This window comes from Berghia stephanieae, chromosome 8 (genome assembly GCF_034508935.2).
Source record: "Berghia stephanieae isolate SIO BIC M18660-M18661 chromosome 8, UCSD_Bste_1.3, whole genome shotgun sequence".
NCBI classification, from domain to species: domain Eukaryota; kingdom Metazoa; phylum Mollusca; class Gastropoda; order Nudibranchia; family Aeolidiidae; genus Berghia; species Berghia stephanieae.
Window position 1 is genome coordinate 38,669,013 of NC_088367.1, and position 17,148 is coordinate 38,686,160.

The 17,148-nt window shown below is 35.5% G+C and overlaps 1 protein-coding gene across 1 annotated transcript in view; it reads left to right on the plus strand.

Annotated features, from left to right (window-relative positions):
• The window catches only part of LOC144978638 (uncharacterized), a 42,582-nt gene extending 25,858 nt beyond the window's left edge, over positions 1-16,724 (plus strand). Inside the window, exons 9-16 of the mRNA XM_078924948.1 lie at positions 507-643; positions 2,076-2,191; positions 3,263-3,360; positions 4,032-4,097; positions 8,083-8,193; positions 11,311-11,406; positions 15,224-15,310; positions 16,552-16,724. Coding sequence (XP_078781074.1) covers positions 507-643; positions 2,076-2,191; positions 3,263-3,360; positions 4,032-4,097; positions 8,083-8,193; positions 11,311-11,406; positions 15,224-15,310; positions 16,552-16,605 — 765 coding nt within the window. The 3' untranslated portion in view covers positions 16,606-16,724. The remainder of the gene's footprint in view (positions 1-506; positions 644-2,075; positions 2,192-3,262; positions 3,361-4,031; positions 4,098-8,082; positions 8,194-11,310; positions 11,407-15,223; positions 15,311-16,551) is intronic.
• The last annotated feature ends 424 nt before the right edge of the window (positions 16,725-17,148 follow it).

Sequence of the window (17,148 nt, forward strand, 5' to 3'; positions counted from 1 at the left end):
GGAGACAGGAAACCATTGGAATTGCTGGGACTTTTCAAAGCCCATCATTGACTTTTAACCCTCTCCTTACCACCTACAGCAAAATCGTCACATCTGTTACGACACAATATACAGTTGTTCTTATTTAGATTTTTTTGTACCTCACTATGATCTTTGTTTAATTAATAAGAACATAAAGCTGTTTTGTAGAAAGATTGTTTGTTTCAAAAATCCATTTTTCTGCTGGATAAGCCTGACATTCTTGGGAAAATAATGAAATGGTCGGTAAGGATAGAGTTAATTATCTCATTTCTGCAGAAGACTTAAGTCCTTTTTTTTTTTTAGTTTTGTTGCTGAAGTGGGTTTCCATAGATATCACTGCTTTTCCTTTTCTCTTCCTGTTTTTAAGAAAGAACAAAAATACTAATACTGTACTTATAGCATGCCTATGTAAGCTTAGATAGCCATGGAAATAAAATGTCAGTGGCAAACAGTGATTTTAAAAATTTATATTCTTTGTCTCTCAGTATTCAACATGGATGAAATCCATGTTCAGTCAGTTTGAGCCCATCAAGGTGAATGAACTTGTGGTGAAGGGAAAGTCTGATTCTGTGTTGGTGCAAGTGCTTGATGAGTATCAACCTAAAGTACCCACCGATGGAAAGTAAGTAAAGAGGATAAGTAATAAATGATATTAATAATAATAAGAAGAATGATAATAATAATAATGATAACGACAACAACACAAGAAGATATTAGAATCTTTTTGGATTACTGTTCTCTTCAGATATAAAAATTTTGTTCCATTCATTAAAATAATTCTAGCCAATTCATACAATCTATTGATCCGGGATGCAAGTTGCCGACTCCTGTGATCGCTGCTTGCATCCTGTAATCCAGCGAATACATCCCAGGTCTTCACAGCTTTACTCAGTAAACCCCACCCCCACCAAGAGTAAATACTAATAATAATAATAATAATAATAATGATAATAACGATTCTTCTACTTCTACTACTACCACTAATACACTATTACTACTACTAGTACTAGAATTACTACTACTACTACTACTACTACTACTACTACTACTACTACTACTACAGTCCACTCCGGATAATCGCAACTCAGTTAATTGCAACTTTCGGTTAATCGCAACATTTCCCAAGAAACGGAATTAATTCTATATAAAAGTCACTGGTTAATTGCAACAAACTTCGGTTAATTGCAACAATTTTTTGCCCTCAAAAGTGGTAAATTCAAGAAATCAATCTAACAAAATATCATGATTAAATTTCATCATGGAAGAAATTGTGATAAGTTGAAAAATCGAGAGTGAGCGGGATTTAATGCTACAGTATTGTGTCACCACTTTATTAGAGAGACAAAAGAGGGGCTTTGCACCATGTGTTTGTGATGTAATCTGTGGCCATTAGATAGGAGGCGAGGGGGCTGGGCATAGTCTTTACAACAGGTAGATAATGAGAGTTGTAAAGAGAGACTGAGCGATGTCCTTTGTTTTGGGATTGACAATTGTGCATTGTGATCATTGAGTTTGGTGAAAGCTCTATTGTCTCTCATCACGGCTAAACTATTTGATTCTTACAAATGTTAAGAACAAAAGAGTGAATGTTAATCCAATCTGAATAAGACGGCGACTTGCATTAAAGCTGCTTTTGCTTGACAAATCTATACAGGGCTGTCATATGGGTTTTTTATTCAATCATATTGCTCAGTCTGTGGTGGACTAAGAACAATGTTCACAACTGGTTTGTGTTTACCCCTAATGTGTAAAATGTTGCAGTAGTAGACAAGACACTCAGCTTTGGTTAATTGCAACCGGTTAATCGCAACATTTTCGCTGATCCCAAGGTGTTGCGATTATCCGGAGTGGACTGTACTACTACTGCTGCTGCTTCCACTACTAATACTACTACTACTACTACAATTACTATTTCTACTACTACTACTACTACTACTACTACTACTACTACTACTACTACTACTACTACTACTACCACTACTACTACTACTAAAACTACTACTACTACGGTGGTAACTGTCATTATTAACCCTTTTATCTTTCCCATTGATCAGGTTGATACAACAATATGAAGACGATCCTCTTGTGGAGTCGTTTAACATCTACTTACAAGTATTTATTAGCCAGGCTCTGGAGCCAACATTTTTAAAGTGTATCCTGGATATGGGTGGTGAGTGAAATTGCCTTCATCTTGGTCTGATAAGTAAATCAAAGAAGAAATATACACGCATATTTATATGGCATAGTGCCGTGAATATTCAGTATGCGTCACAATTCATTCTTCCAATAGGCCGCATGGAACTAAATTTCCATTTCATTCGTACAAGTCAACTGTTAAATGTCCTTTGTGCCTATAGAGAAATCAGGGAGCAGGAACCAGTGTAAGATAAAGATCTGAACAAGTGTGTATGAAACAGTGCCAGACAAAGCAAGAAAGAAAAATACAAGATGCTTTAATTGTAATTCTAGAATTTTTATACTATCACATTTCCTGCCTTTTTACTGGTGTTGATATCACCTTAAAACTGTAAAGCCCTTTAAAAACCTTGCTTTTATATTGCGCAATATCCACTAATCGTGCTCAAAGCACTTTACAAAGGGTCCCTGACCAACAGCAACAAGTAACATGTAGAACAAGACATGGCACCTGTTAGGCGATATTTCAATTTTTTTATTTGGCAGAGACAGCGCCGTTAACAGCCAAGACCATTATTGTAAAAGTATAAAATAAATTTATCTCCAAATACCTCTTTGGATTATGAGGAGATGACTGTAGTGAAGAATCAGGATTTCTTGTCAGAGTTGCAGCTGTTGGTGGGTTCTATCATGTAGAGGATAAAAAGGGATCCCAATTTCTCATTTGCTGGATCACTCATCTTGCAAACAAAAAATAGTCCGGAGTCTGCAATCTAGGTTTGGTTCTTACCCCTCTCTTCATCAAGCAATGATTGAAAATTTAGGTCGGTTAGAGCAGCTGAAAGAACTTGGTTTTAGATGATTGTCCTATCCAAATGGTCGCGGGCAATTGTTTTTGTCAGTTTAATACTGCATAACCCGGGGCAGATTCTGGCTGTATGTTCTGTTTGTCTCTCAAGATCTTTTTTTTTTTTCTCTTTCCCTTTCATATAGTGGATAAAGAGATATTTATTTTGATCTTAAGCAATCTGGGATACTTGGAGTATGTGGGATAACTAGCAATAGACTGTAGCAGTTGTTCTAATAATGACCTTGTTCTCCACAGAGTCATTTTACCTTGACCCTTTGAATAACATTGACAGTCTGGTGGATGCCAAGGTGAAAGAGTTGGCAGAGATTGTCAAATGGAAACCTAAATTCCAGGTTTGTACAACATTTTAGTGTTTGCTGTGTTAATTTCATTTTTTTTTTTTTTTTTGCTGGGGGGGGGGGGGGGGGGGGGGGGGGGGTATTGGGAGGAAGATCTCCGCACTTTTAGTTGAATAAATCCTTTTCATTAATTGGTAATGAACAATGTTATTTTTAATAAATTCTTTTCTTGGTTTGCTTGTTTTTTTTTGGGGAGTTTTTTTTTTTTAAACTTCTCCACAACAACAAACGTCATGACTTTCTATTTATCGGTTCAAACGTAATTTGTGTATTGAATGATCAGATGGTATCTCTCATTAGTTTTATTTTACTCGATTTAAAATATTTAAATGGAAAAAAAAATGGCAGAGGACATGAATTAATTTATGGTATACATTAACATTTTAGGGATAATGGGAAGCGTACAGATTGCCTACTTTCAAGAAATTGTTTATGATTTTTTAAAGTTGAAAAACATTTTTTACATTAACAATGGAAGGTGGCGATTAGATAACATTTTTTACAGTTTTAGTATAAGGAAAGAACGGTTCTAAAAGCTTTTTTACAATTTTGACGTGCAAAAGCTATTCAATTATTTAATTTTTTTACTATTTTTATATGAATGGAAAAGACTCTCAAATTATTATATTGTATGATTGATTTACATGTTGTTTATTTTATTGTAGGATGTGTTACACAAGTGTCCCTTGGTAAAGGAAATCGACCGTCCTAATCTGAAGCAAGCTTGTCAGGTTGGTTTCAAATTGTAGTTTTTCTTTATCTGTCAGGGCTGAGAATCTTTCGCCTAAATGGTGGTTTATCTCCGCTCATCACCATCACTATTCCGCCTTTTAAAAAGGCTCACCACAACCATTACATCAACATCCCTATCACTACTACTTTTACAACCACCACCTGTACTACAACAACCATCACATCATCATTCCTATCACCACCACCACCACATCATCATCCCCCACGACCACTACTACTACCTACAACCACCACCACATCATCATCCCTACCACCACTACTACAACAACCACCACTACATCATCATTCCTACTACCAATACAAATACATCCTCCACCACCACATCATCCCAACTATCTTACTACAACCACCCCACATCATCCCTACCACAACTATTACAACCACCACCACACCATCATTCCCAACACCTCTACAGCTACAACCACCATATCATCATCCTTATCACGACCCTACTACAACCACCATCACATCATCATCCCTACCGCCATCTTTTCTTACTACTACTACAATATGTTGTAATTACACTCTCAAATTTTGAAATTCCTCCAAGTGGTGTCAGAAATTATTGCGAGACACATTTTTGATTGCATCTCAGTAAATTTTTAATGAAATTCAAATTTATACGTTATCGTCGCATAGATAGGTCTTGAACTCCATTTTTGTGACCAGTCATTCTCACCCCTGAACCATCATGACATCATCACCATCTCTACCACAACTACCACCACTACGACAGCAACTATCACATCATCATCAGTAACACCATCTCCATAACCACATCATCACTGCCCTCATTGTAATCAGTACCACCTCTAGTGCAAGCACCACTATCACATCATCTTCCTGGTGGGATCTTTTTTCTGGCCGGATTCATTGGCACGGAGGGAAACAATTAAATGTATAGTCGTGTTTGGGAGATGATATATTTGTCCTCATATATCATCTCTCTTTTGTGTGACGTTAGATTTGTTGTTCTAAATTTTGTATTTCTCTCACAAGGATTCTGTGCTTGTGTCTTGGTGAGACTTTTAGGTGACTCAAACTAACTACATTGATAGTTTGATCTTGGAGTCCGTTTGTGAGCCCTATTTGAACCAGTCACTTTTTCTCCGGTGCTTTTGATCTTACTTAAATCTATTTTTTTTTACAGCCCCATATATATTTTAAGTGCCGCTGAAATGACCTCCAAACATATACACGTGCTCACACAAATCAATAAAGTTCACTCAGTGTCTTAAGTCTCGTTAATTTTTCACTTTCATTTTTCTGTACTCATCACTACATTCACTTTGAGCTTCTCTCTCTCTCTCTCTCTCTCTCTCTCTCTCTTCTCTCTCTCTCTCTCTCTCTCTCTTCTCTCTTCTCTTCTCTTCTCTCTCTCTCTCTCTCTCTCTCCTCCTCTTCTTTCTCTCTCTCTCTCTCTCTCTCTCTCTCTCTCTCTCTCTCTCTCTCTCACACACACACACACACACACAAATCAGTAAAGTGCACCCAGTTCTTTAGCCTCGATACGTTTTCACTTTTAATCGTCATGTACTTAACAATGTTACACACACACACACACACACACACACACACACACACACACACACACACACACACACACAAATCAGTAAAGTGCACCGAGTTCTTTAGCCTCAATAAGTTTTCAGTTTTTATCTTCATGTACTTAACATTGATACCCACACACACACACACATACACAAATCAGTAAAGTGCATCCAGTTCTTTAGCCTCAATAAGTTTTCAGTTTTCATGTTCATGTACTTAACAATGCTACACACACACACCAACATACACACACACCAACATACACACACACACACACACAGAGGATTCAATTAAAATATTAATTTCCTGGCAATTGCCAACATGAAACAAACGTTAAATTAATATTTCCGATTAACAAATAAAGCACATACACACCTAACAATAAAATTCACTCTCTGTACCTATCACTATATTCACTTTGAGCAGTCTTTCTCTCTCTCTCTCTCTCTCTCTCTCTCTCTCTCTCTCTCTCTCTCTCTCTCTCTCTCTCTCTCTCTCTCTCTCTCCCTTTCTCTCACTCTCTCTGTGTCTCTCTCTCACTCACACACACCTGGGTGGGGTTCCTGACCTCCCATAGTGGGCAAGGGGGTACATACTATGTCTTCTATCCCCTTATATCTGTTTTCCAACATGCTTTCTGTCTTTGTCTTGGAATGAGATTGCTTGGTTTTGTCCTGGCCCTGGCCAGAGTCCTAACTGGAAGGGAAACAGTCAAATGCACACTTATTGTTTTGGGAGATGATATTTTTTTCCTTGTAAATCATCTCTCTGTTATGTATTATTATATTTGTTATTTTGAATGTATAATGTAAGCATTTGAGTGTATTACTTTTTGTGCCCGGATGAGACTTATAGGTGATCTCAAACTAGGTACATTGGTGGTATGCTCTTGGAATCTACATCTGATCCCTTTTTGTTCCGTTTCCCTGTGTCTTACTTTTCCTTGGGTGCTTTAATTGTAATTCTAGAACTTTTTACTATCCCATTTTCTTCCTTTTTACTGGCGCTGATATAACCTAAATGTGTTGCAAGCGACGTAAACCCCTGAAAACAAACAAACAAAACACACACAAACACACACTATCATTCCTTCTGTCAGACAAACCTAAATCTATAAAGTGGATCATATCCTTTTCACATCAGCCATCATTCTCTCTTTTCACGTTCAAGTACACACCTTATCACCACCACCACCACCACTATCATCATCATCACTGCCACTACTACTACAACCACCACCATCGCCACTCCATCATTTCATGAAGCACCACCATTACTACAACCACCTCCACCACATCATCATCATCACCATCATTGCCACCACCTCTACGACATCATCACAACACTATCACCATTAAAACAACAATCACTACCACATCCTTACCACCACTACTACAACCTCCTCCAACACAACAATATCACCACCACCACTTCTGCAACCACCACAACCACATACATTATCATTACTGCCACCACTACAACAGCCACCATCATATCATTATTACCACCACACCTACCATTCAAGTTAATATTTTATACGTCATAAATTGGTTTTGGAACTTTACTTGATTTGAAACAAAGGGTATTAGGATGATTATAGATCTCAATAGATTATATTTTGTTTGCAGAAATTCCTGTTTAAGCATTGAAATAGTTCGGAATTGTTTCTGAAATTTATGTGAGCCAAATTTTAAGTTGGCGTCTCTGGTCAACTTGAAACAATGGGATTTGGGCATTAGTGAATCTGTGAATACGGGAGATGTATCTGGCAACTACCACTACTACTACAACCATCATCACATCATCATCCTTACCACAACTACTACAACCACCACCACATCATTATCGCTACCACTCCCATTACTACAACCACCATGTTATAATTACACTTTCAGTTTTTGAAATTCCTCCGAGTGATGTCAGAAATTGCTGGGAGACACATTTTGGATTGAAATTTAAATTTATAGGTTATTTTTGCATGGATGGTTCATGATTTAAGCGCTGAAAAATTTCCTCCTTTTTAGTGACCAGTCATTGTCACCCCTGATCTGTGGTCCTCATCAAAAAGTAGTCCTTCAGAGCCATTAGGCCCATGGAGCTGGAGTTTATCCTGGTTTATATGGCTTGAAATGGACAATGGCAATTGCTTGCTATCCTTTGTATAGGATGCTATCGCAAAGTACTTTCTGCCAGATCTATCAGATTGAGCTACCCATCCACTGCAGGGTAAACAGGTGGATCAGAGAAAAATCTCGATTTTCTATTTTTTATCTATGTATATTCCATTGAGAATGGATAAAGTCAACCAATCTTTCCTTTTCGGCAATGTTGACTTTATTAGGATTCTATTGATTCTATTGTAGTTAGATTTGAAAACTTTATCTATCTGCTTTTTTAAAATTTATCTTCCAGGCCTGTGAAAATTCAAGTCCCCCCACAATCAAGTCTGTTTTACTAAGTGGTAATGCCTATGACAGAAAACTTTTAACTGATATCCAGGGTTCGGGAACAGATGTGGCGCAGGTAATTTTAAATATTACAAAACATCTTTTTTACTAGTTTTTCTTTCAAATCACCATTACATAAAACACACTTGCTTGTCTAATAATGATAATAATTTGTGGTTTTTATATAGCGCCTTACCCCTTGTATCAACAAGCTCAAAGCACTCAACAGTAACGTGGCTTCTTTCACTCAAACATACAACCACTCAAACAATATAATTCTACAGTGTTACATATTAAAAAGAAATGTTTTGAATTGTTTTTTTAAAAGAATTCTACACCATTACTGTCTCTGATATATCTTAGAAGGGAGTTCCAGATCAAGGGTGCCGAATATTCAAATGCATGCTCGCCAATTTTACGATTCATTTTTGGCCTCACAAGTATGTGATTATCAGACTTCGATCTCAGATTTCTGGATGGGATGTAGAATTTAAGCATATCATTAATGTATCCAGACAATCAGAGGGCAGTGATTTCAAAACAATAGTACAGATCTTATATTCTGTACATTTCTCAACGGGAAGCCAGTGGAGTTCTCTTAGCAAACCCGATGCAGATTGATTTCTCCTCTTTCTATAAATAAGCCTGGCAGCATCGTTCTGGGCTACCTGAAGGGATTTTATTTATAGAAGAGAGGGGAGAATTGCAATAATCTAGCTTTGACAGTCTTAGAGAATTAACTAACAAGGTAGAGATTTTTCTTGTGATATGTATAACACTACAAATTCTTCTCATTTCCATGTACAAAAACCTAACGATATTATTTACTTTGGTAAAAGACAAATCTGAATCAATAAATACACCCAAATTTCGAACAACCTTAGCAGGTTCAATTACACTATTTCCTAAAACAATTGATTCACACTCTACATTTTTAAGGATTGCTGGCCTAGCGCTAAATACTATTTCAGTCGTATTATTGTCAAGTTTTAGTCTGTTCAGTTCCATCCAAGTTTTCAATTTAACAAATCAGGATTGGAAACGTTCAATTAAAAGATGTAAATGGTTTTGCTGACATAGATTTGACTGTCGTCTGCATAAAATTGGTAATTTAGATTGAAATCAGAAATAATTGATCCAAGGGGTTTCATGCACATTGTAAAAAGAACTGGACCCAGTACTGATCCCTGTGGCACACCAAAGTTCAGAGGATGATCAGATGATTTGACATTTTTAATCACAACAGTCTGTCGGCGATTCGTTAAATAGAATTCGAACCACTTCAGCGCCAATCCCTTGATACCAAAAAGACGTTCGAGTCGATTCAACATAATGTTGTGGTCAATCGTGTCAAATGCAGCCGATAAGTCCAACATAAAATGTTCACCTCATTTTTATCAGCATTTAAAATCAAATTATTTACTACCCTTAACAGCACAGTCTCTGTGCTATGGTTTTCCCTTAGCTGATTGGAATGGCTCATATTGATCAATCAATTTTAAATGTAAATTTAATTGGTGAAGAACTGCTTTTTCCAGGATTTTTGAAATAAAGAGAAGGTTTGAAACAGGTCTATAGTTTTTTAAATCATTATGGTCTAAAGAGGGTTTTTTTAAAAGTGGGGTTATGAGAACTGTCTGAAAACAAGAGGGGGTGATACCAGTTTGCAGAGACCGATTAATTATTTCAGTTATTGATGGAATAAGCTTGTCAATACAATAATTAAGAAGCGATGTTGGAAGGGGATCTAGTTCACTAGATTTATTTGGGGCCTTCATAATTAAGATTCTTTATAAATTTTTCTGAGACTGGTTGAAAATAATTTAAAGTGTCACCATCAAAAGGCTGTTTATCAGTATAAAGCTCAAAATTGTCTAAGTCGTTCCAAATTTTGTCAATTTTCTGAGTTAAAAATGCCATTAAAAAAAAAATATATATTATTATTTCATTTCGACAACTCATTTCTTTTTCAGGGGTGCTTTTTTTCTTTTTGGCTAAACCCAAATTTTTTTTTCAGCTGACCATGTTCGGTTTTTAAAAAATAAACACATTGGTTGTTTAAAGGGAACAGTTAAGGGGAAGCTAGATGGATATTCATCCTTTTTCTATGATTTATGGGTGATACCATTTGATGAATAGAATGTTTGCATGAAATATTTTCATTTAGTCTTTACAAGAAAAAATTTCAGGCCTTTTTTTTATTTTAGCAAAGGGCATCCCTGATTTTTCTCTCTCTCATTCCTCTCATTTGTGATGTTTATTTGTATATTAATATGATTGATATTATAATTGTTAATTAATTTAAAGTTGGAAAGTGCTCAGAGGCTGAGGTATAAAGCACTATATAAATACTCTTATCATGGTTAAGTTTGGCTTTTGGTTTTATATACTGTAAGGCTAGGATAGGGGGACATGTGGTTTGTATAGTTTGTAAAAATTAGATAAGAGGCGGCAATTATTTAGATTAATTAAAAGCAGAAAATTCAGAAATTGATGTTGAAGTTTGTTTATGATTTTCCAGCTTAGAAAGATTCCTTTTTAAAATCGATTCTCAATGAAGGGATGATTATCCCTTTTTATTGACTTTAAAAACAAGCTAAAAAAAAAAATATATATATAACAGATTTTTATATTACACAATCTATTACTTTTTATTTTGTGCATTAGGGGCAGCGTGGCCTTGAGCAAGTCACCTCGCTCAAATTCAATTTGCAGCGCTGTACTGCGGCTGATGCTTGGGTTATTCCAGTCTTCCCTTGGAATAGACCCAAGAGACAAATTTCCCTATGGGATGGATAAAGGGAATTTATTTTTATTATTTATTTACATGAAGGAAAAATGAATATAGAATACAATGCATTTATCGTGGGAAATTTTTCTTTTGGGCTTCTTTCAAGGTTTAGCCATAGTGTATCATCAAGGATTTACTCATGTGCTCAAGAAAAAAAAATTGAGATTAGGAAATAGGACTCAAACCAAAATTGGGCCATAACCTTATCTTCTAAACCATCTCTAGAAGGTTATATCTGTTATATTCTTTTATGATTTTGCTTCGAACTTCTTAATACTTAATCTAGGATTATTGTAGATACTTCCAATTATTAAGCATTTGATGTGAAGAATATGTTTTGATGAGCTTTTATGCGATTTTGATAAGTTAATTTTGATTAATAACTGGATATTTTCATTTCAGGAATTTATGATAGGAAAAGTAGCAGCCCACTATGTACATCCCTATCATTCATTATACCATTTCAAGCATTGGTTACGCAGTCGCTGTGAGGCAAAGGTGAGGATGGAGTCCATTGTCTTACCTTTTTTTTTTCTTTTTTTTTTTTTGGTATTCTTCTCTTCTTGTTGTTTATACATGCGAACTAGTGTGACATTTTGTATTTTTTTAATGAGCAATTTTTATTTTTTGAAATACACAAAAGCAAATTTATAATGATTTTAAACCATAAATTGATTTTTTAAAAGTTAGCTTCCGCTAATGGAAATGTTTGGTTCTGTTGTATTTTGACACTTTCAGTCTTGAGCTGCAGGAAAGGATAAGAGCTGCCAAAGGACTTCAATGTCCTCTTGCAGCTTTGCTGTTTTCTGTAATTGCAGAGTTTTTACGCTGAGTAACATTTTACACTCTGTAATTGTCTGGACTGAGATAAAATAGATTTGCCTGGATTTTATTTTTTGTTTGAGTGTATTTTTCAAAAAACAAATTTTTCTGTTTCTATTTTTGCTGAAAGTGCAACTTGATAACTGTGACCATCTCCCATGCAGTGTATTGTGGGGAAAAAACTATTGGGGTCACTTTGCTTTACACAAAGAGTGGTAGAAAATCCAGGGTTGGGGATCGCAGCATGTCATTGGAGTTTGACCACTGTTATCATGCATTTTTTCCCCCTTTATGGGAGGGGATTTTATTTCCTTATAATTCATCTGTTGTTTTTCTGTCTTATGTCCATGTATGATTTACATTATGAATGAATCAGAGCTTTTGTTGCATGTCTTAGGTATTATTAGATATTGTCAGTAATAGTACATAAATATATATTCATTTTCTGCAAAGATCCAGGTGCGGTCATGATTTTTATCTCAGACTAGATACAGAGCTACATTTCTCCTAACATCTACTTCTGTTCCCGTTTTATATAAGCCTGTTGTCTTTCTTTGACTGGTGCATAAATGTCTCATGTATAAAGCAAGTGTTGTTAAACCTCTCAAAACAAAATATTCTCCAACCCTCCATGTCACAAAGTGCGCACGTAAACCGTATGCTTATGTAGCGCAGTTTGCAACCTTGTTTATGTGTGCTATATTCAAGCTACGACACCGATCAATAACCAAACACAATACGTTGATAAAGGTTTTGAAGCTAAATGAAGATATATTTTATTACAATATAACAAAGATATTATGAGATATGAAGATGAAATGATAGATGTAATAAGTATGAAATTAAATAGATGGATGACAAATTGATGGAGATGTGTAATGATGAATATGATATGAAAGCGATATGAAAATATATAATTAAATCAATTAATTATCAATACTTTACCAAACCGCTACCACATCAGACAATCTCACAGATAGGTTGCAACCATCACAGTCATACAGGCAACTAATAATTAACTAGCTAACTAAACACAATCCAGACGTGTGGAAGAAAGTCAAAAGAGTGTTCTTGATATTCAACAAAAACCGTAAGGTTATTCTAATATTGTTAATTAGTCTCTTCTTGAAATTGTTCTGGTTTCACAGTATTCATAAACAGATCAATTGTTTCTCAATGTTCTGATATTAAAATAAGCAAATGGTTCTTCACAGGTAACTTATAAAACAGGCAAATGTTCAGTTTCTATTAGTGTCAAGCTATGAGTGTATAGCCTAAAGTTGGCTTGTTAAAGCCCAGCCTCCAACGGCTCATTCACTTTAAAGAAAGAAAATGATTTTGTTATAATATGATAATCATACGAATATAACTCTATCTATATTCGAACTCACTTAATATGTGAGTAAATATTATTTTACTTTAACAAATCAATTTATTAATGTTGATTAATATTGCTTTACTTTGTAGATATGAAATAATAATGCTTTATAGCAAGAAAAGCTTATTTTCTTTACAACAAGAATATATTACACAATTAATTTCATTATCTGATTAATTAATTGAGAATCAAAATTTAAAGTGATATTATGATATTGATATCAAAAAACAATCATAATTGTAATCACAACATATTATTCAAAAATCTCACCAGAGCCGAACAGATTATTGAAATCACAAATTAAGTCTACACAAGACTTTAATCAAACTCTACACAAGAGTTATAACACAACTTGATTCAGCTCAAACTTTGAGCACCACAAAGTCTACACAAGACTTAAATCACACTCTACACAAGAGTTAACACAAAACGTGTTTCAGCTCGAACTTTGAGCACTACAAAGTCTACACAAGACTTTAATCCAACTCTACACAAGAGTTAAACAAATGAGCCTAAAAGACTCCGCTGTGGTTATCGCTTAGAGACTATGAGCCTAAAAGACTCCGCTGTCTGGTCTCTTTTGAGACAATGAGCCTAAAAGACTCCGCTGAGTGGTCTGAAGAAACTGCTCAAAACTCTGGCATTTATAGGCAAAAATCAAGCAAACGAAGCAAAATTCTACCCACACAAACGGATGTTAGTCATATCCGTAAACATCTGAAATTCCTTAAAACTCCCCCAGATTCCATAATCATGGACAACAACAACCCATCCTGATACCGGACATCCTCATATCAAGGATAAATAAATTCGTCAGCCCCATAGTTACGAGATATCAATCAAGCCATACCATAACAAAGTCACTCCCGTAGAATACAGGGATCCTACTTTGCTTATAAGTTTACGGAGAAAACAAGATTGATGCCTTTCCCACAATAACACCCACACTACGTAGTTTAATTCAAACTTCCAGGCCATAGGTGCATGATCTGATACGACCTGTATCAACAAAAGAAGGGTTGTTCCGGAGGGATTACAATAACAACAACAACTAATACTACGACGACGTACATCCTGTCGTAAACTGACGCCTACACGGAAGCATTTCGTTACACTCCACTAGCCTGAACCACCACCAGTGGTCTGTTTTATCCCTTTGACATTTGATTAAGTTTCATTTTACAACAAATTTTTATGTTTAGTATTTTTTATTTTGATTTCAGCAAAAATACATCAGCATGCGAGATCTACTCTACGATAACATATGAATAATGTATATAATTTAAATAGAACTTATATAGGATGGGAAAGAAAAAAAGTCCTGCACAGCTCATGGAGCTTGGGTTGCAGTTTCTTTACCTTTAAAGGGATGGTAATAATTGCTTGTTTCCTGTAGATAGGACAATAGTCACAAGCAATTATTACCATTCATCTATCAGAAAGATCTTATCACAAGATGTACTGGATCCAGTTATCCAATTACTGCCGATGTCACTCAGAATAAATCTTGACCGACTCAGGCTGATACCAGTGTGGTCTTGTGGTATGACCCTTGCCCTCGTCCAGAAGGTCCAGGGTTCAAGTGCCCCTCTGAGTGGTGCATAGTTGTTTCCTTGGAAAAGACTCTTAACCCCCTATCTGGGAAGGAAACAGTCAAATGTCTAGTTAGAGTTTTGTGATATTTTTCATCTCTGTTATGCCCTGTATTATGTTTTGTTTACATATTATATATGATTTGTAAACATTTCATTGTATTCCTCTTAATGGGGACCTGCGCTTGTATCTGGATGAGACTTTTAGGTGATCTCAAACTAAGTACTTTGATTGTGTGTTCTTGGAATCTACATGTTTCCTATTTGAACTAATTCCCCTTTGTCTTACCTTTTCTTGAGTGCTTTAATTGTAATTCTAGAACTTTGTACTATCCCATATTCTTCCTTTTTACTGGTGCTGATATGACCTAAATGTGTTGCAAGCGCCGCAAAACTCTTAAAAAACAAACAATAAACTTAGCTATCACTATCAGGGCCCCCATTATATCAGAATATTAGTAACCAGATCTTTTATTGTTTCTTTCTCATATTTGAGCAATTAATCTCTTTTTTTTTTTCGCAGGTGAAAGTTATGATGGAGAGTAACAAGAACTTAACGGGTGAGAAAATTCTCGATAAATGTTTGGAGAACAGAACGTGGGTTTTACAGGTAAGTTTGGTATTGAGAATATATATAAAGAGCACAGAGGGGAAAAAAACAACTGCAGAGTCACTTTCATATTTTGTATGTATGTATATTTAATTTATCTTTCAGAGAAAGTTATATTATCATTTTTATATAATAGAATTTATCTATACTGTAAAACATTCATTTTAAAAAAGTGTTCATATAAAAAAAAATTAAAATGTGACTCTGCCTTTTTTTCTTTCTGTGCTCTTCATATGTCTATTTACTAGATTGTTTTCTTTTTTTCGTTCTCAATATGTTAAGATTTGCTTCTTACACAAGTGCCGTGTATTTGTTTTTGAATTTCTAATATCATGAATAAAGGGCTTCTACAAAAATATTTGAACAACAAATTTAATTTTGGGCTCCATCTTCTAAGTATGCTACTCAAATTCAATAAATGGTTTATAAAATGAAAATATGGCACTTCACCACAGACAGTTGGGACTAGGAAACATTATTCGATCTTGCAGAGGGTCAATTTGTCGTTTACATAGGGTAGATGTGGTGACTAGTGTTATTTTCCTATTGAAATTTACCAATTTAAAAAATTTTAAGTAGGCAGATTTGATTGGATATTAGAATGCTAGATAGCCAGCTTTTTGCTGGTCTGGATCTAAAAACTTATAACTACCACAACAACCACCATATCATCATTACTACCGCTACTACAAGCACCACTAAGTTCATTACTACAACCCCTTAACACCACCATCTCTATAAAAACCAACGCCACATCATCATTGCCACTATTGCCGTTACTACAACCACCACCTCATCATCATCTACCACCTCTACTTCAACTAGCATCTCATCATCATCATCATTACCACTGCTACAACAATCACCACCATATCATCATTATCATGTAAATCACTAATACAACCGCCACCACATCATCATTATCATATACACCACTAATACAACTCCCACATCAATATCATAATCACTACAACAACCATGGCATTACACCACCACTACTGTAACCACCACCACATCATCACTACCATCACAACTACAACCAACACCACGTCCTTATAACTACCACCACCACTACAACTATCACAACAAGAACTACCACTACCACTGTTGTTTCAAACCCTGTCATATCATCATTATCTCTCCCACCAACAGCAATTCATATAAGTTTATTGGATATCTGATTTTGGAGGTTTATATAATTTGAAAAATATAGTAGTATTTTCCCTTTCTTTTTCTTTCAGCTATTTGACAATCTTAAAAAACTCTTGGCATTCGAAGGGGAGGCTTCAAGATGAGGTGATGACCGGGGACAACAATTGATGGTTTGTGCCCCTGTGGAAAACAAAAAACTTTTATCAAAACATTTGGAATAGAGAACTTATCCTCAAAGTTAGAGACTTTAAAAAAAGAAAAATACAAGTTGGGATGCTATAGTTTTTATTTCACTCTTTCCAAATCATTTTAAAACTATTTCAACCAATGTATAGTTTAATCCCCCTCTCATGGTGGGAATTCATAATTAAGGTTTTACAGTGACACTGGATGTCAGAGACATCCAAGACTCTGGGTGGGGTCTTTGACCTGCCATGGTGGGCAGGAGGTCACACTGTGTCTTTTATTCCCTGTATATCTTGTCCGAGTTGTTCCTTAGCTGAGAGGGAAACAGTTAAGTATTAGTTTTGATAGACGATATTTTTTTCCTCGTAAATCATCTCTCTGATATGTATTGTTTGTTCTGGGTAGGGTTCCTGGCCTCCCATAGTAGGCAGGGATGCACTTACTGTGCCTTCTATCCCCCTATATCTGTTTTCCAACTTGCTTTCTGTCTTTGTATTGGA